A 17,715-nucleotide genomic window follows, 5' to 3' on the forward strand; every position below is an offset into this window, starting at 1 on the left:
TGCTCAAACTCATGTCCATCGAATCAGTGATGCCATTCAACCATCTCATCCTCTGTCGTCCCCTTCTCCTCCTGCCTTCAATCTTTCCCAGCATCAGGGTCTTTCTAATGAGTCAGTTCTTCCCATCAGGTGGCCAAAGTATTGGAGCCACTTTATGCAGTACCTATCACTCATTGGAAAAGACTCTGACTGGGCAAGCTTGAAGGCAGGAGGAGAAGGGGATGACAGAGGATGAGATGGTTGAATGGCATCATCGGCTCACTGGACATGTATTTGAGCAAACTCCAGGAGATAGTGAAGGACAGGGAAGCCTGGAATACTGTCCTTGGGGTTGCAAAGAGTCAGACACGACTTTGCGACTGAACAACAGCAAATAAACTGAAAAGGAATTAACTAGGTGAAGAGGAGGGAAAGGTATTGCAAACCTGAGGAAGAGCAGGCGATAGGACACAGAGATCGAAAACAGCTGTATGAGCTCAGAGCCCACATCTGGGTGCATGTGGCTGAAGGATGCTCCGCTGAGGAGTGAGGCACTTTAGGACAGACCTTGCTGCACTAAGCTGAGAAACCGGACTTGATCCTGAGAGCAGTAAACACCCACTGGGCGTTGGGCAGGGGAGTGACAAGCAGGAGACCATTTTAGAAAGAGCCCTGGTAGGCAGGAAGAGGAAGGCCTGGAAGAGGAGGTGGGGAGCAGGGCGTCCGGGAAAGAGCTCCAGGAGGGTGCCCCACCTCCTCCCAACAAGCAGCCAATGACTGCACCTGGGCCTGTGCTGGGCTATTGCTTGCCATACACGATCTCATTTTTCATTTGCCATCCTCCTGCAAAAGTGGGAGGGCTGAAGCCTGGGGAGGTGAGGAAGTCTGCTCCAGGACACCAACCAGAAAGTGGCAGATATGGGATGCTAGCTAGGCTCTGACCTACAGCCTGAGCTCCGAGCCACTGCTCTACCCAGCCTGAGTGCCTAAGGCAAGAACGGTGAGAACAAAGAGGAGGGGACGGAGTCAAGGGCCCAAGAGGTCGACACGGGTAGAATCTGTAGGACCCAGGGACTCAACAGAGGAGGGACAGGGGAGTGGGTGAGGGGAAGGGGAGGGACAGGTCTGCAGTCCTGCCTGGAAGGACAGAAAGCACATCTGTAAGAGAAACAGAGACTATGGAAGGCGGGGCTGAGGCCGGGAGCCTGGGGGACTCCGTGAGGCTGAGGGTGAGCTGACTGGGGTCAGGAGTCTGGGCACCTCTCTGAAGGGAATCTGTGGTCAGAGGGGCATCTGGACCTGAGGCGCAACCCGCCCTCTGCCAGGAGAGGTGGGCATCCCCCGCCCCGCCCCGCCCCACAGTTGGCAGGGCAGGCGAGCCCTTTGCATGCTGTTTAGAATCTGTGAACATGTCCACCTCCCCCTAAACTGAACATGCTGAGGTCAGAGACTATGTTGTCAGAGACAACTCCACATCCCTGCGCTGAGCCTAGTGCCTGCCCATGGAAGGAGCCAGAAGCTGCTCTGGGAAGAAGGAAGTGCAGCTGGGACAGGAGGCCCCATTTCCCTCTGTGGACCTGTGAGTAACACCTGGCCTGCCTACCTGCCCAGGTCTCAAATATCACATGACCTAAGTTACTGGACAATGATGGGGAGGTCGGGCCACAGTTCACCTTTAGGGCTTCCCTGGTGGCTCAGACAGTAAAGAGTCTGCCTGCAGCACGGCAGACCCAGGTTCAAACCCTGGGTCGGGAAGATCCCCTGGAGAAGGAAATGGCAACCCACTCCAGTATTCTTGCCTGGAAAATCCCATGGACAGAGGAGCCTGGCAGGCTACAGTCAATGGGGTTGCAAAGAGTCAGACACAACTGAGCCACTTCATATTCATATTTAATGGTGCAAATCTGATGCAAATGTAGAATCGAGTCTGGATTTCCACCGCCTGATTTAAAGACTCCAGTGGCATTAATATACAATATTTTTATATATGTGGAATCTAGAAGAATTGTATAGATGATCCTATTGAAAGCAGAAATAGAGATACAGATGTAATGAACAAACGTATGAATACCAAGAAGGAAAGAGGAGTGGGTAGGAGGAATTGGGAGATTATGACTGACATATATAAGGGCTTCCCATGTGGCACCAGTGGTAAAGAACCTGTCTGACAATGCAGGAGATGTAAGACTTGCAGGTTCGATCCCTGGATCAGGAAAATCCCCTGGAGGAGAGCATGGCAATCTGCTCTAGTGTTCCTGCCTGGAGAATCTCATGAACAGAGGATTGTCCTGGACTGGTGGGCTACAGTCTGTAGGTCTCAAAAAGTTGGACGAGACTGAAGTGACTTAGCATGAGTGACATATATATGACTATTGATACTATACATAAAATAGATAATTAATGAGAACCTACTGCATAGCATAGGGAACTCTACTCAATGCTCTGTGGTGACCTAAATGGGAAGGAAATCCAAAAAAGAGGGGATATATGTATATGTATTGGAAAAAGCAATGGCACCCCACTCCAGTACTCTTGCCTAGGAAATCCCATGGATGGAGGAGCCTGGTAGGCTACAGTCCATGGGGTCGTGAAGAGTTGAACACGACTGAGCGACTTCACTTTCACTTTCACTTTTCACTTTCATGCATTGGAGAAGGAAATGGCAACCCGCTCCAGTGTTCTTGCCTGGAGAATCCCAGGGACGGGGGAGCCTAGTGGGCTGCCGTCTATGGGACTGCATAGCGTTGGACATGACTGAATCGACTTAGCAGCAGCAGCAGCAGAAATCGATACAACATTGTAAAGCCACTACACTCTGGTAAAAATTAATTTTAAAAAGGCTTGAGTGACAATTGTAGGGCTTCCCCTCATGCCGTAGGATACAAACATCAAGGAAGGATCTCCTGCATTGCAGGCAGATTCCTTACCGTCTGAGCAATAAGGGAAACCAGATATGTTCCAGTGTCTCCTAGTTTTTATTCTATGGGAACTCGAATTTGTATCTTACTTTTGTGTGAAAATTGTATAAATGTTAAGTATGTTGAATTGGTTTCACAGTGCTTTTCAGATCTATCATATCCTTCTACTTCTCTGAGTATTTGTTCTATTCATTTTTGAGAGGTTGATATTGAAACTCCAACTAAACATCTTAATTTATCTACTTTAAAAAATAAAGTAGAACTATATATAACCTGGTTCTGTATTTTCCAAGTCTTCTGTAAAAGTGTTATCAGACTTTCATAATTAAAGAAAACATTTTTTTTTAAATCAAGGGAGGATGGAAGAGTTTTAGGCTAACCCTTCCTATGACAGTCAAGTGGCCTAGTGCAGCTTTTCTAAAAGAATGTATGACTTTTCCCCCTAAAACGTTTTGCTTCCACATATTAGGGAGAAGTCCTCATCAGAGCCGAAAATGGGAAAGTGAGGACTGATTCCCCACTTCTGTTTCGCCTGCAAACAAAGATGGCAGCTTTCCTTGCAGAAAACAGGCTGAGACCCAGGGCACAGCTTCAGGTGGGGGGAAGCACTCGCCCCCGGTGGGCTGTCGTCTGTGGAGCTGGACCCTTTGAACTCTCTGCGCACTGGGCCTTTCAGTCCAGAGGCCAGGATGCTGGGGTCAATCGGCTGCTCTCCACCAGCTGTCACAACAGATTTCACAAGAGCGCTTCAGTGAGCGCGATTGTCTTCGTGGGCTCAGACTGGGCGGCTTGTAAACAAGAGATGTTTATTTCTCACAGATCCGGGGGATGCGAGTCCAAGGTCAGAGTGCCTGTGTGCTCGGATGCTGAGGTTCTAGGCAGAGCCCCCTTCAGACTAGGAGGCTCCTGTGTGTCCTCACGGAAGCGGGCAGAGCACCCTTAGGTTCCTTTACTAAGGTTCCATTATGAGAGCTCCACTTGTGACCTGGACACCCTCTCAAAGGCCCCACCTCCTAATACCATCACATTGGGGGTCAGGATTTCGACATATGAATACGTTGTTGTTCAGTCACGCAGTCGTGTCTGACTCTTTGCAGCCCCATGGACTAGAGCCCACCAGGCTCCTCTGTCCATGGGATTCTCCAGACAAGAATACTGGAGTGGGCTGCCATTTCCTTCTCCAGGGGATCTTCCTGACCCAGGGATGGAACCTGTGTCTCCTGCATTGCTGGCGGATTCTCCACCATTGAGCCACCAGGGAAGCCCATATGGATTTGGCTGGGGAGGGATGGGGTAGGGGGACACAGACACTCAGTCCACAACAGTGGAGGCCAGCAGGAGACAAAAAGAGAAAGGGGGTCCAATTCGAGGGAAGGAAGGAATGTTCTAACGGTCAGAACTGTCTGGAGACGGATGGCTGGAGGCTGCGGGCCCCCCAGGGTGGGAAGGACCCAGGTGGAGGCCGGGTGGCACTCGGCAGGACTGCCATCGAGGGGACCCCGGATGGGAGGGCAGGCCTAGGACTCGGGTCCCTCGCCCCACGTCCTCCTCTGGTGGGCGCCCTACCTTGTCCGAACTGAGCGGTTCGGTGCACGTCCTCTGCGCCGGGGAAACCCAGCATGCGGCACACCACGTCCCCGTCCTTCTTGTCCCAGCCGTCGTCGCACACGGTGCCCCAGCGCCGCTCGTGGTACACCTCCACGCGGCCCTGGTGCGGGCCCGAGCCGTTCACCAGCCGCACCATCACCGCCTCCACGCCACCTGCCAGGAGCAACGCAGGGTCACGGTCACTCCCCCGAGCCTGGACACAGCAGTGCCCCCCAGGAACCCTCCCCGGCTCCTCATCACCACCCGGCGTGGGGAGGACGCTGGGGCTCCAGTGAAGGCCAAGCAGGCAGCCAGCAGAAACCATGGTGTCACCCCTGCCCTTCTCTCCACCTTTTTTAATACTTTTTTTTTCAGAGTAGTTTTAGGTTCATAGCAAAACTGAAAAGCAGGAACAGTGCTGGCTTTGGCAGTGCATGCACTAAAACTGGAACGATACAGGGAAGACTAGCAAGGATGACATGTGAATTCATGAAGCATTCTATAATTTTTTTTTTACAGCTACAATAGAAATCTAATACAAATTTCTGCATGGATTGCATAAATTCTTGCTAATTGCTGATCATTATTTAATCACTTTATTCAAGATCAAGGTGAAATCCAAATTTAGTAATTATAGCACTAAATAAAAATGTGAGAACTGGCTTTTCCCTTTACATTTGGTGATGCTAGATATCCTATGAAATGAAAAAAGGAAAAACTTAAAAAAGAAAGAAGGTATAGACCCCCCCCCACCCCCAACATGGATAGCTTCCTCCCCAACTATCAACACCTGCCTCCAGAATGGTACATTTTTTATAATCTATGAACACACAGAGACATGTCGTAACCACCCAGAGTAGAGAGTTTACACCAGGGTTCACTCTTGGTATTGTCCATTCTATGGTCTGGACAAATGTATAATATGTATTCACCAACATCAGTTCAGTTCAGTCGCTCAGTCGTGTCCGACTCTGCGACCCCATGAAATGCAGCACGCCAGGCCTCCCTGTCTATCACCAACTCCTGGAGTTAACCCAGACTCACGTCCATCAAGTCAGTGATGCCATCCAGCCATCTCATCCTCTGTCATCCCCTTCTCCTCCTGCCCCCAATCCCTCCCAGCATCAGAGTCTTTTCCAATGAGTCAACTCTTTGCATCAGGTGGCCACAGTACTGGAGTTTCAGCTTTAGCATCATTCCTTCCAAAGAAATCCCAGGGCTGATCTCCTTCAGAATGGACTGGTTGGATCTCCTTGCAGTCCAAGGGACTCTCAAGAGTCTTCTCCAATACCACAGTTCAAAAGCATCAATTCTTTGGCGCTCAGCCTTCTTCACAGTCCAACTCTCACATCCATACATGACCACAGGAAAAACCATAGCCTTGACTAGACGAACCTTTGTTGGCAAAGTAATGTCTCTGCTTTTGAATATGCTATCTAGGTTGGTCATAACTTTCCTTCCAAGGAGTAAGCGTCTTTTAATTTCATGGCTGCAGTCACCATCTGCAGTGATTTTGGAGCCCAGAAAAATAAAGTCTGACACTGTTTCCACTGTTTCCCCATCTATTTCCCATGAAGTGATGGGACCGGATGCCATGATCTTTGTTTTCTGAATGTTGAGCTTTAAGCCAACTTTTTCACTCTCCACTTTCACTTTCATCAAGAGGCTTTTTAGTTCCTCTTCACTTTCTGCCATAAGGGTGGTGTCATCTGTATTTACCAACATAGTATCCTACAGAATGGTTTCACTACCTAAAAACTCCTCTGTGCTCCATCCCTTCATCCCAACCCCCACCCTTAGCCCCTGGCAAACACTGATCTTTTTCCTGTCTCCATAGCTTTGCCTTTCCTATAATGCCATACAGTTGGGATCATACAGTATGTAGCCTTTTCAGATTGGCTTCTTTCATGTAGTAATATGCATTTAAGGCTCCTTTTTCCATGGCTGGATAGCTCATTTCTTTCTAGCACCAAATAATGTTCCATTGTCTGGATGTACTATGGTTTAACTATCATTCACCCAATGAAGGGCATCTTGGAAGGAATTATGAATAAGGCTGCTACAAACATTCATGTTCGGGTTTCTGTATAGACATAAGTTTTCAATTCATTTGGGTAAATACCAATAAGGAGGATTGCTGGGGTGTCTCCTGGTGGCTCAGCTGGTAAAGAATCTCCTGCCAGTGCAAGAGATGAAAGAGATGCGGGTTCGATCCCTGGGTCAGGAAGATCCTCTGGAGAAAGGAATGGCAACCCACTCCAGTATTCTTGCCTGGAAAGTCCCAAGGACAGAGGAGCCTGGTGGGCTATAGTTCATACAGGTCACCAAGAGTCTGACATGACTGAGCAACTGAGCACTCATGCATCCGTCATCCCTGACTATTCTTTGCACATGAGTTTATAAACTCCAGCCAGGTTATCAGAAGAGGCTGAGAATGAGCAAGAGAGCAGAGACTCCTCCAGATGGAAAACAATGAGCACAGCGGGACTCAGAGGCCAGGTCTGAGACAGAGACACCACCCGGGAGCCGTCATGACAAGCCAACCTGGAGCCAGCAGCCACAAACACAGCCTGGCCCGGACTGGGCGTCTGGCCCTGGCGTGTTGGCTGAGGCTGAAATGTCAGTCTTGATTTCTCCCAGACCTGCCTCGCCTCTGTCAGCACCCTGTCACCGTGGGCCGTGGGCCACGCCAGGCCAGGAGGCTGCCAATGGCAGTCTCCGTGTGGGGTCATCAGTAAAGGGAGAGTGGCAGGAGGAGGCTGTGCATCCCAGAGCAGGCGAGGCCGAGTTCAAGGTCCAAATAACAGGAAGAAGTGTGGTGCGGTACAGGCAGCCCAGCTGACGTTCAGAGATGCCCCCTTATCCTCCGCTCTGGCTAGCCTCGCTCACTGTACTCACTTCTTCATCTTGCCAAATAAGTGACTGACCATCTGTTAGGAGCCTGGTCCTGTTGTAGGAGCGATGGATAGATCCGTGAACAAAGTCTCTGCCCTCATGGACTATATTGTAGTGGAGGAGACTAGTCACAGAGCTGGGAAACAAATTCAAATATAACTATGGCCACGTAGTGATGGTGCAGAGACAAGAACAGAAACACAGGAAGGGAATGGAGCATGGAGGGCGCCAGTGTGGCTGGGGACACAAGGAAAGGAGTGGAGGGTGGGGGCCACCGTCTTAGACGGGGAGACAGGGAAGGGAATGGAGGGTCAGGTGGCACCATCTTGGATGGGGAGACAAGGAAGAGAATGGAGCATGGAGGCACCATCTTGGAGACAGAGAAGGGGATGAGTAGAAGGTGCCATCATAGACAAGAAGACAAGGAAGGGAATGGAGCTTGAGGGGGTGCCATTTCAGATGGGGAGACAAGGAAGACCTTGAGTGGGGACCTGAAAGAGCTGAGGGAGAACACGGACCCCTGTATCTTAGGAAAAAAGCTGCTCTGTACTCTGGCCTAACATTTTCACGTCCTTTAAATCTCAAGCTTGGATGTCACATCTCCCAAAAAAAGCCTCCTGTGGTCACCCATTCCCATCCAAGACCCCTGCTGCAGACATATCTTATCACTTCGTGTAACAGTTGCCTGTTGACTCTTTAGGACACTGGGAGAATTCTGAGGCCAGGTCACATAGCCTGATACAGGGCCTGGTACTTAGACGTGCCCAGGCTGGGCCCAGTGAAAGCATGCACAAATGAATACACTCAGATAGCACGTACCCCGGAGGGCAGGTCCTGTCTAGTGGACACAGCCAGTGACTTTGTTGGGAGCCTGAATGGAGAGTCAGCATCATGGCTACCAATGTTTCCAACACCCTCCTTATTACACCTTTGTCTCTTCTACTCACTCCCCACACTGACTTCTTCTTTCGGTAGGACGACCCCAGGGCTCTGGACCCAGAACTCAAGCTGTTGGTTCGATGACCATACATTCTACATGAGAAAATAAGGATGTGGTCTGACATGTGATTATAGCGAGTGCTGAAGGAAATCTGGAAAGTGTCACTTGGATGCTGAAATGTTAGAGTTCCCAGGAGGCTTCAATGTATATGGAAGTGGCAAAAGAATATTTGGAAACAGGACAACTTCAAAACATTGGAAGCATACGGTAACCATAATTATGCGGCTCAGAACATCAAGTTCAAGACTGTTTCTGCCCCATGCTCCCCACACGCCAAGCAAGGTGACAGCCCCCATCAGTCTCAGGGATGTGTGTGTCCCCCAACCCACGCACACCCAGATACCAGACACCAGAGTTGACTCATCAAGCACTGAAGCCTGTCCCTTGTCACTTGTTCCCAGGTCCCCCAGATCCAGGACTTCTCCCTACAATGGAGGCTGAACACAGTCCCTTGCCCACGGGGTCAGCAGACACTGCAGGTCCCAAAAAAATCAATGAGGCAAATTTTGATCTAGCGCCATCTTATGGAACATAGCACTAGCTATGATTTTTTTTTTTTTTTTTTTTTGATGTGGATCATTTTTTAAGTCTTTATTGAATTTGTTACAATATTGCTTCCATTTTCTGTTCTGGTTCTTTGGACTTGAGGTATATGGGAGCTTAGCTCCCCAACCAGGAATCAAACCCACACCCCCTGCATTGGAAGGTGAAATCTTAAGAACAGGACTGCCAGGGAGGTCTCTAAGCTATAATTTTTTAATCCTTTCTTCCCCCTAACAGGAGCACATCCCTGTGGCTACCGCCCTGAGGAAAACCATAAGCTGAGATTTGATCTGATTATGATGCTAACTGCCCCAATGAGGGACTCAGACAGTCTAAAGGGGCAGTCCCACGAACAGTAAGCCTGGCCTGCTTTGCCCTAAGAGCTACAGGGGCGGCCAGAGGCAGGCCGTACCCAGGCCGAGCTGTCACGCCACCTCCGGGAATCCGCCTGGGGAACCCCCCAGTGAAGCCAGCGCTGACTTCCTCTCCAGCCTGAGACGAACGTCACGACTTGCTAAGAGGTTTGGGTTTCTGTGGGCAGAGGGTGTAAACTCTGCCTTTTCCCAGCAGTTTCTGCCCTAGAGCAACGCTTTCCCACCAAGCAAACCACCACCACTGGGAAATGCGCTCACCCCACAGCTGTGTCAGCCCCACAGAATGAGAGGAGGTGTCCAGGAGGCTGCGTCAGCCTGTGCCCAATGCCCCCCACCCCACATGCCCCGTTATACTTCCTGTAAGTCCAGCGAGCTAATTCCTTAGACATCCACCCAGAGTGGTCCCCATGGAGTGTGCCTGGCTGTTTGGGGTCAAGGAGATGCCTCTCTCTGTACAGGACAGTAGAGGGAGGTGGAAGGCAGTGGTTCGGATTGTTCAGAACCCAGGCACTGGGACTACCCTGGTGGTCCAGTGGTTAAGACTTGGCCTTTCAAGGTAGGGGGTTTGGGTTTGATCCCTGGTTGGGGAGCAAAGATCCCACATGGCTCAGGGCCAAAAAACCAAAACATAAAACAGAAGCAGTATTGTAACAAGTTCACTAAAGACATTAAAAATGGTCCTCATAAAAAGAAAATTTAAAAAAAATAAAACTCAGACACTCCTAACCCAGTAGACAGAGGGGATGGCTCAGGTGGGGACAAAGGTCCTCACGCTTTCACAACTTCATGTTACTTCCCTTAACAGCTGCCCTTGACCAACAGGTCTCCACTTCCTTCTTCACCTTTCACCGCAGTGAAGCCCCAGGAAGTCCTTCCTGAGCAAAATGTTGGCACGCAACCCTGAAGAACCCACCGTGCCCAAGCAGTTCCCAAGTGGATATCTGAGTTTGATTCACAAAGGGAACCCCCTGAGTGAAGAGGATATGACATCTGTTCTCTTGTTCAGTCTACTCTGCAGACTGGAATCTACCTGGACATGTGCCCACGGTTTGCAGGTGGAGAGTAGGGACCACCACTGGGTTTCCCACCCTGCTATCTGCAGGAAGAGTTCTGCCCACACTCCACCTCTGCTCTGGGAGACCTGAGCTCAAGAGAAACACCGAGCACCGCTCCTCACTGAACACCTGGAGGATGAATGGGGAGTTGCTAACTTGACAGCCTGTCCCAAGCCCTTGGCCACTAAGTCCTGGGCAGAGTTTTTCCTGGTTACCACTCATAGCAGGGACACTCCACTGCTCTGTTTCCCCTACAGCTCCAGATTTGGGGTCACAGATTCTCCTCTGCTTTTTTCTGAGTCTTTGTTGCTCTGCATAGGCTTTCTCTAACTGTGGTGAGTGGGGACTGCTCTTCACTGTGGTGTCCAGGTCTCTCATTGCAGCGGCTTCTCTTGTTGCAGAGCACAGGCTCTAGGTGCACAGGCTTCAGTAGCTCTGGTGCATGGGCTTAGTTGCTCCTCAGTATGTGAAATCTTCCCAGACCAGGGATTGAACCTATGCCCCCTGCACTGGCAGGTAGATTCCTATCCACTACATCACCAGAAAAGTCCAGGATCTGCCTTTTTATACAAGGCAGCAGACAGAGAAGAGTCCCTTCCATCACAACCTCAAACAACAGCATCACTTTTTGTCTGGCTGGGTAACCACAGGAGAGGAAGCTGAAATAGGAAACCCAGAGCAGGAGACTGGCCCTTTCTGGCTGGGTGAGCTCCTTGCTCTCTCCCAGATCAAAGGGTTCAATCATTTCACCAGCAAGTTTTCCAGCGCTTCAATAGTTCTAAGCCCTGCTGGGAGCTTTCTGCCTAGCTGCAGGACCAGACCATGGAACCCACCTCCTCATTCTCTGACCTGCTCTGCTGACCCTGCCCACTACCCAGGCCACTCCTGGGATTGACAATGAGGCTCTCATCCACCGTCCTGCACCAAGACCTCAAGTATGCTCTTAGCCCCTCAGTTAAACAGGGTGGCCCCTCAGGCACAGATGAGGCCAGACTATGAAGAAGAACAAAATATGATATATGGATGAAGAAGCCTTTGCATTTTCTGGAGATACCTCTAGCAACAACTTCTTTACACTTAGTTGTGGGTTACAGATGTCACCACTGTTTGACACATGCAGCTTCTTCTAGGTAATCGCCACAGTGTCTTTGGGCTTTTCTAACCATCACAAGGAGATCAAATCGGTCAATCCTAAAGGAAATCAACTCTAAATATTCATTGGAAGGACTGGTGCTGAAGCTGAAGCTCCAATACTTTGGCCACCTGATGCAAAGAGCCAACTCATTGGAAAAGAACCTGATGGTGGGAAAGACTGAGGTCAGGAGGAGAAGTGGGTGGCAGAGGATGAGATGGTTGAACGGCATCACTGACTCAATGACCTGAATTTGAGTAAACTCCAGGAGACAGTGAAGGACAGGGGAGCCTGGCACACTGCAGTCCATGGGGTCGAAAAGAGTCAGACAAGATTTAGCAACTGACCAACAACAACAAACCACCACAAATAATGCAGAAACCTAGAAGGGGTAACACAGAGCTGAGCAGAAGTATAAAGAAGCAAGGAAGGTGGAATGAATAAGCCATGTTGGACATGAGACACTAGAGTGAAGACATGAACCCTGGTCCTGAGGCCACCAGAACTGTCTTGGATTCTAAAGACCTTGTTCCAAGCTCTGCAAGCCTACAGTCTTACAAACCCTAGTCTTCTGAAGTCTTCCTGGGTGTCCTTACCATATACCCGCATTACTTGAAGTGACCCAGTGAGTCTCTGGTCCTTGTTACCAAAAATGCCCATAGACAGCACCTGTGATCCCATGCACCCATCGAAGGGCTGGTTAGCTACTCGCCTCTTGGGTGTTGAGTTGGGTGGGGAACTCAGATGGAGGGAAGCATGGTGATCCCTGTGGGGAGGCAGCAGGGGAGAGTGGCATGAGGCTGATTCTGGACTTAGAAACAGGGTTTCAATTCTGGCTCCACTAAAGACGCGATGGGACCGCTCTCTACTTACCTCTCCTTACATTGGGGGAAATGGTGATGGTTGGGAGCAAGTACGCATGTCAAGGACTTGGCCCGTCATGGACACCCATCACTGTGAGCCCCACCCACCAGCCTGCACTTTGCCCAGCAACCTGTGGTCAGCTCTGAGACATCTTCATGACTTATGGAGATGGCTTGGGTACCAGTGGCCCCATCAGGGATATATCCCTTTTTTTTTAAAAAAAAAGCCATGCAGTGAAGCATGGAAAATCTTAGTCCCTAACCAGAAATCGAACCTGTGCCCCCTGCATTGAGAGCGTGGAGTCTTAACCACTGTACTGCTGGGGAAGTCCCCAAGATATACTCTTGAGACTCTTGTTGCAAAGCAAGCCTGCTGCTTGGGGAGTGGGGGAAATGATGGGGGGGAGGTGGGGCAGGCTTAGCCCTCCAATTGGATTAATCTCCTCCTAACTTCCTCTGCTCTCCCCAGGGCTCAGTTCCTGGCTTCTTAGCCTGGGAGGGGAGGGGGACAGGGGCGTAGGCAGAAGACTGGCTCCTGCTGTCAGCAAGTTTCTACTCACTAATGCAAGCTGGATGTGATTCGTTAGGCAAGACTGCTCCGGAAAGGTCTAGGAATGTGAGCCAGGGCTGAGGCCACTCGGGGGCTCCCAGCACAAATCTAGTATGTAGGGATTCTGTTTTCAAAACAAATCCTTGTTCTCTTTGCCTTGTAGACATATAGGTAGGAAAAGCAAGGTCCTAGACAAAGCAGGCTGGGTCTACCCCAGGTGCCCTGGCCTTGGCATTGAATGTCAATGTTGGCCTTGAACCCGCCCCCCTCTCCCACTGCATATACAGCATTCCTCTCCACTCTGTATCAGGCCTGACAGCTGCTCATTCTGCCTCTGGGAATGGAAGGGAACTTGACAGTATCTCTGGGGAATCCATTCCAGGATTTTAAAACCTGCATCTGGTTTCACTCACGGGGCGCTGGCATCTCTGGATGGCTCCAGGGTTTTTTTCATCCAATTATTCCCTACCTTACTTTACTCTATTTACTTCGGGTTTCAGGGTTATAATTGAGGGGGCAAGATGCCGACTGTCTTTCTCTAGCGTCTGGTGGGAGCACAGCCGAGGGAGTGGCTGCATTATTCTGCCTCTCCGTGGGCCTGGGAGGACAGTTCAACAACTAGTAGCTATCATCTTGGAAACTGGTTTTGAGAGCTAGGGTACCCTTTAGAACTACCCACTGCCTATGGGGCTTGTCTGCACCTGGCTTAGAACCATCCCAAACTCAGCGACAACAAAGGTGGATTCTGCCAGGGAGAGATTTCAAGTCAAGGATGGATGACGAAGGGAACTCATGGACACCTAGTGCCTGCATGGGGCGGCATGTCAGGCCTGGGGCAGAGTGCTTTAACCACGGCTTTGCTCATTTACTCTTCTCAACGGCTCCATGAGTTAGTCATTATGACCTTCACTGAACAGAGGAGAAATGGGCCCAGAAGAGTCAAATAACTTGCCTAGGGTCACATAGCTGCTCCGAAGTGGAGCCGGGGAGGAGAGCAAAGGCCCTTCATTTCCAAACCACAGAGCCGGCTGAACACCGAAGACAAGTATTTCCCTCTCCACACGAAAAGTGCCTTTCATCTGTCTCCCAGCAGTCCTCTGGAGCTGCAGGAAAGCGTGTCTTTAGGAGTAAGAGAAAGAGCCTGGGACATCAGCAGTTCCTGGCCATAGGATGTCTCTAAGAATCACCTGAGTGCTTCAAAATCAACCAGGAGGTGCTCTATTTAAAATGGATAACCATCAAGGACCTGCTGTCTAGCACAGGGAACTCTGCTCAATGTCATGTGGCAGCCTGGATGGGAGGGGAGTTTGGGGGAGAATGGATACATGTATATGGTTGGCTGAGTCCCTTTGCTGTCCACCTGAAACTATCATAACATTGCTAATCAGCTATACCTCCGTATAAAATAAAAAGTTTTTTTTAAAAAAGATCAACCAGTGGGAAAGTGGGGAAGGGAAATTTCTGAACAGATGGCAGGTGTTGTAAATGTCCAGCCAGGGCTAAAAGCACTGCTGTAGGGGACAGATCTAGGATAAAGCCTGGGCTACACAACTTCACAGTAGCTGGGTCTTGTGCAGTGGTCCCTAACCTTTTTCCAGCCAGGCTCCACTGCAGGGCATCACTTCTAAACTGTAGGCTGGTCTGTGGGTGTGCCTTATAAAATGCTATTTCCTAATGGTGCAGGCGTGCGTGCTATGTCGCTTCAGTCATGTCTGACTCTTTGCGACCCAGTGGGTTACAGCCCACCAGGCTCTTCTGTCCATGGGGATTCTCCAGGCAAGAATACTGGAGAGGGTTGCCATGCGCTTGCACCAGGGACCCGTTTCGTGGATGACAATTTTTCCACAGACTGGGAGGAGGGAGGGGATGGTCTCAGGATGATTCAAGTGCATTTATTGTGTGCTTTATTTCCATTATTATTACATTGGCTCCACCTCAGGTCATCAGGCATTAGATCCTGGAGGCTGGGGGCCCCTGCTGTAAGGCACATCAATGCCACCTCCTCCAGGAGGGCCTCCCTGACCCATGGCCCCCACACATGAGAAATCGCCTAGCACCGTTCGCTCAGCCAGCTCCCATGCCCCCACCATAGTCATCTCTGGAGAAGACAGGCATTCAACATTCTTGTGGTTCCCACTCGTAGCCTCACTTGCAGGCAGAAACCTGACATGCTGCCATCAACAAATGGTACTGAGTGAGTGAGTGACTGGATGAATGAATGGATGAGGGGCTCCCGGAACAGAACCAATCTCTAAGTACCCCAGACCCTGCTGGGATATGCATCAGAAGGGCCCAAAAGTCCAGGGAACTTTGCTTCTCAAGAGACAAGAGGAGGGGAAACCCGGCATAATCTTGAAATCTCACAGCTCCTTTAGGTTTGTTTATCTTGCCTTCCAGACCCTGCCAAAGCAAAACAAGTCAAAAGACAGGAGGTTGTGGGGAACAGAAATAAACACGTGGGGCTGGGAAAATAGGCTCTGATGCTCTGCAGCTGCAGAGCGGAGCCCCAGGGATAATCTAGACCGGCTGCCCTTTAAGGAGGCTGAACTTTTCTTCCCTGTGAAGAAAGAACTCTCCGTGCCCCCCAGCTGGCCTGCAGCATGAGGGCTCTGTGCTGTCCAGACAGGGCACTGCTCTTTCCCCTGACATCCACGGTAAATGTGGTCCGTATGCGAAGGACAGGAGTCATTCCACAAGCCTAAGGAATTTCCAGCCAGGCTCTGCTGGAGGGCATTGCTTTTAAACTGTGGTCTGGCCTGTGGGTGCACTTTATAAAATGCTATTTCCTAATGGTGTGGGTGTGCATGCTAAGTTGCTTCAGTCGTGTCCAACTGTGCGACCCTATAGACCGTAGCTGGCCAGGCTCCTCTGTCCATGGGGATTCTCCAGGCAAGAATACTGGAGTGAGTTGCCAGGCCCATGCCATGCCCAGGAAGGTCAGGGGATCTTCCGGACCCAGGAATTGAACCCTAACTGACTCTAAATATGGTGCTTTATGCCTCCTCAAAGCATTTTTCTTAGGTCTCATTTGATCTTAGCAGTCCTCCTCCGGGGTGGTGGGTATGATACCCATTATACAGATGAGGAAACTGAGACTCTGAAGGAAAGTGACTTCCTCAAGGTCCTGTGATAAAGTGACCACACGTGGTCTCCAGTCCAGCAGTCCCACAGGTCACTGTACTGTGTCTTTGCTTGAGGGAGGGGTTTACTTACTGGGCAGAAAGAATAGCAGAAGTACCTCCCAATTATCACTGTCCTTTTTATGCTGGATTATTTTTTCTTAACTGTTGACTCACCCATTGGCCCCCTCAACTCTACTGCATATCTTTAGAAACCAGGAGTTTGTCTTGGCTGATTTTGTTTCTCTAATGCCCTGTGGGGCTTCAGCAGTGGCTCAGCAGTCAAAGAATCCACCTACAATGCAGGAGATGCAGGTTCAATCCCTGAGTCGAGAAGATCCCCCGAAGAAGGAAATAGCAACCCACTCCAGTATTCTTGTCTGGGAAATCCCATGGACAGGGGAGCCTAGCGGGCTATAGTCCATGGGGTCGCAAAGACTCAGATTCGGCTGCGCGCCTGAACAAGAACAATGCTAGTCATGGCTGGCTGGCTCCTAGCAGGTGTTCAATAAAAATGTGTCTGATCAAATAATAAATGAAGTGCTTTCCCTGCCCAGTCCTGAAGCAGGGGTTCACTCCCATCACTGCGGGAGGATGTTGCTAACAGAAGCTCTGCTGGGAACTGGACTTGTAGGAATTTACTGGGCGGCTTGGGCAGAGAGCGGAGTCCTTTGCTTTGCATTTGTTCCTGGGCTTCTCAAAGGGCAGTGAGGGGTCAGAGAGGGTCAACAGGCCTTTAGAACTAGCAAGAAAAGCTGTAGAGCCAGGAGAAAGGCCATGATCCCAAAACCCTACTCTGTTACATAGGTAACAGTGAGGAGGCACTGATGTTCACACGGCATTCCTCTAAACCCTTCACGGACCATTGCCTTACCTGCAGGGTTCATGACCAATGCTATTGGCCTTTCCAGCCTGGATGGGAGAGGAGTCTGACGGAGAATGTGCTCATGCTAAGTCATTTCCATCAAGTCCGACTCTGCGACCCCATGGACTGTAGCCAGGCTCCTCCATTCATGGGATTCTCCAGGCAAGAATACTGGAGTGGGTTGCCATTCCCTTTTCCAGGGGACCTTCCTGACTCAGGGATTGAACCCAGGTCTCCTGCAGCTCCTGCACTGCAGGCAGATTGTTTACCTCTGAGCCACAGGGAAGCCCTTGGGGGGAGAACAGATACATGTACACATATACATGATACATGTGTATGTATCAGCCGAATCCTTTTGCTGTTCATCAGAAACCATCACAACACTGTCTGTTAACTGGCTATACCCAAATACAAAATAAATAGTCTAATTTAAAAAAAAAAAAAAAACAAAGAAAAAAGACTGTTGGCCTTTCCTAAAAAGGCTCTTCCACACCCTCTGGCTTCGTTCATACTGTCCCCACCCTTCCCTGTTTCCTCTCTCCATTCTGCTCTCTTTCAAGTTCAAGGTCTGAGACGCTTGGCTGGAATGCTTGCTTCCCCATCTGTGTATTCTAAATCCTTGCTCTTTGTTTTTAGTTTTCTTTTATTTTTGGGTGTGCAGCAAGTGGGATCTCAGTTCCCCAATCAGGAACAAACCCACATTCCTCCTGCATTGGAAGCTCACGGTCTTGACCACTAGGCCACCTAGGAAGTCCCCCAAATCTTCATTTCTCTCTTGCTCTCTTTTTTTCTTTTTTGTTTTGTTTTGTTTTTGCTGCACCATGCAGAATCTTAG

At 50.0% G+C, this 17,715-nt stretch overlaps 1 protein-coding gene and 1 pseudogene across 1 annotated transcript in view; one reads left to right on the forward strand and one right to left on the reverse strand.

The window, feature by feature from the left end:
• The window catches only part of SCARA5 (scavenger receptor class A member 5), a 134,102-nt gene that overhangs the window by 8,586 nt on the left and 107,801 nt on the right, over positions 1-17,715 (reverse strand). Inside the window, exon 8 of the mRNA XM_070375996.1 lies at positions 4,464-4,658. Within this exon, the coding sequence (XP_070232097.1) occupies positions 4,464-4,658 (195 nt within the window). The remainder of the gene's footprint in view (positions 1-4,463; positions 4,659-17,715) is intronic.
• Positions 4,900-4,993, forward strand: LOC138989017 (U6 spliceosomal RNA; annotated as a pseudogene).

The sequence above is a fragment of the Bos mutus genome, chromosome 8 (genome assembly GCF_027580195.1).
Source record: "Bos mutus isolate GX-2022 chromosome 8, NWIPB_WYAK_1.1, whole genome shotgun sequence".
Taxonomy (NCBI): domain Eukaryota; kingdom Metazoa; phylum Chordata; class Mammalia; order Artiodactyla; family Bovidae; genus Bos; species Bos mutus.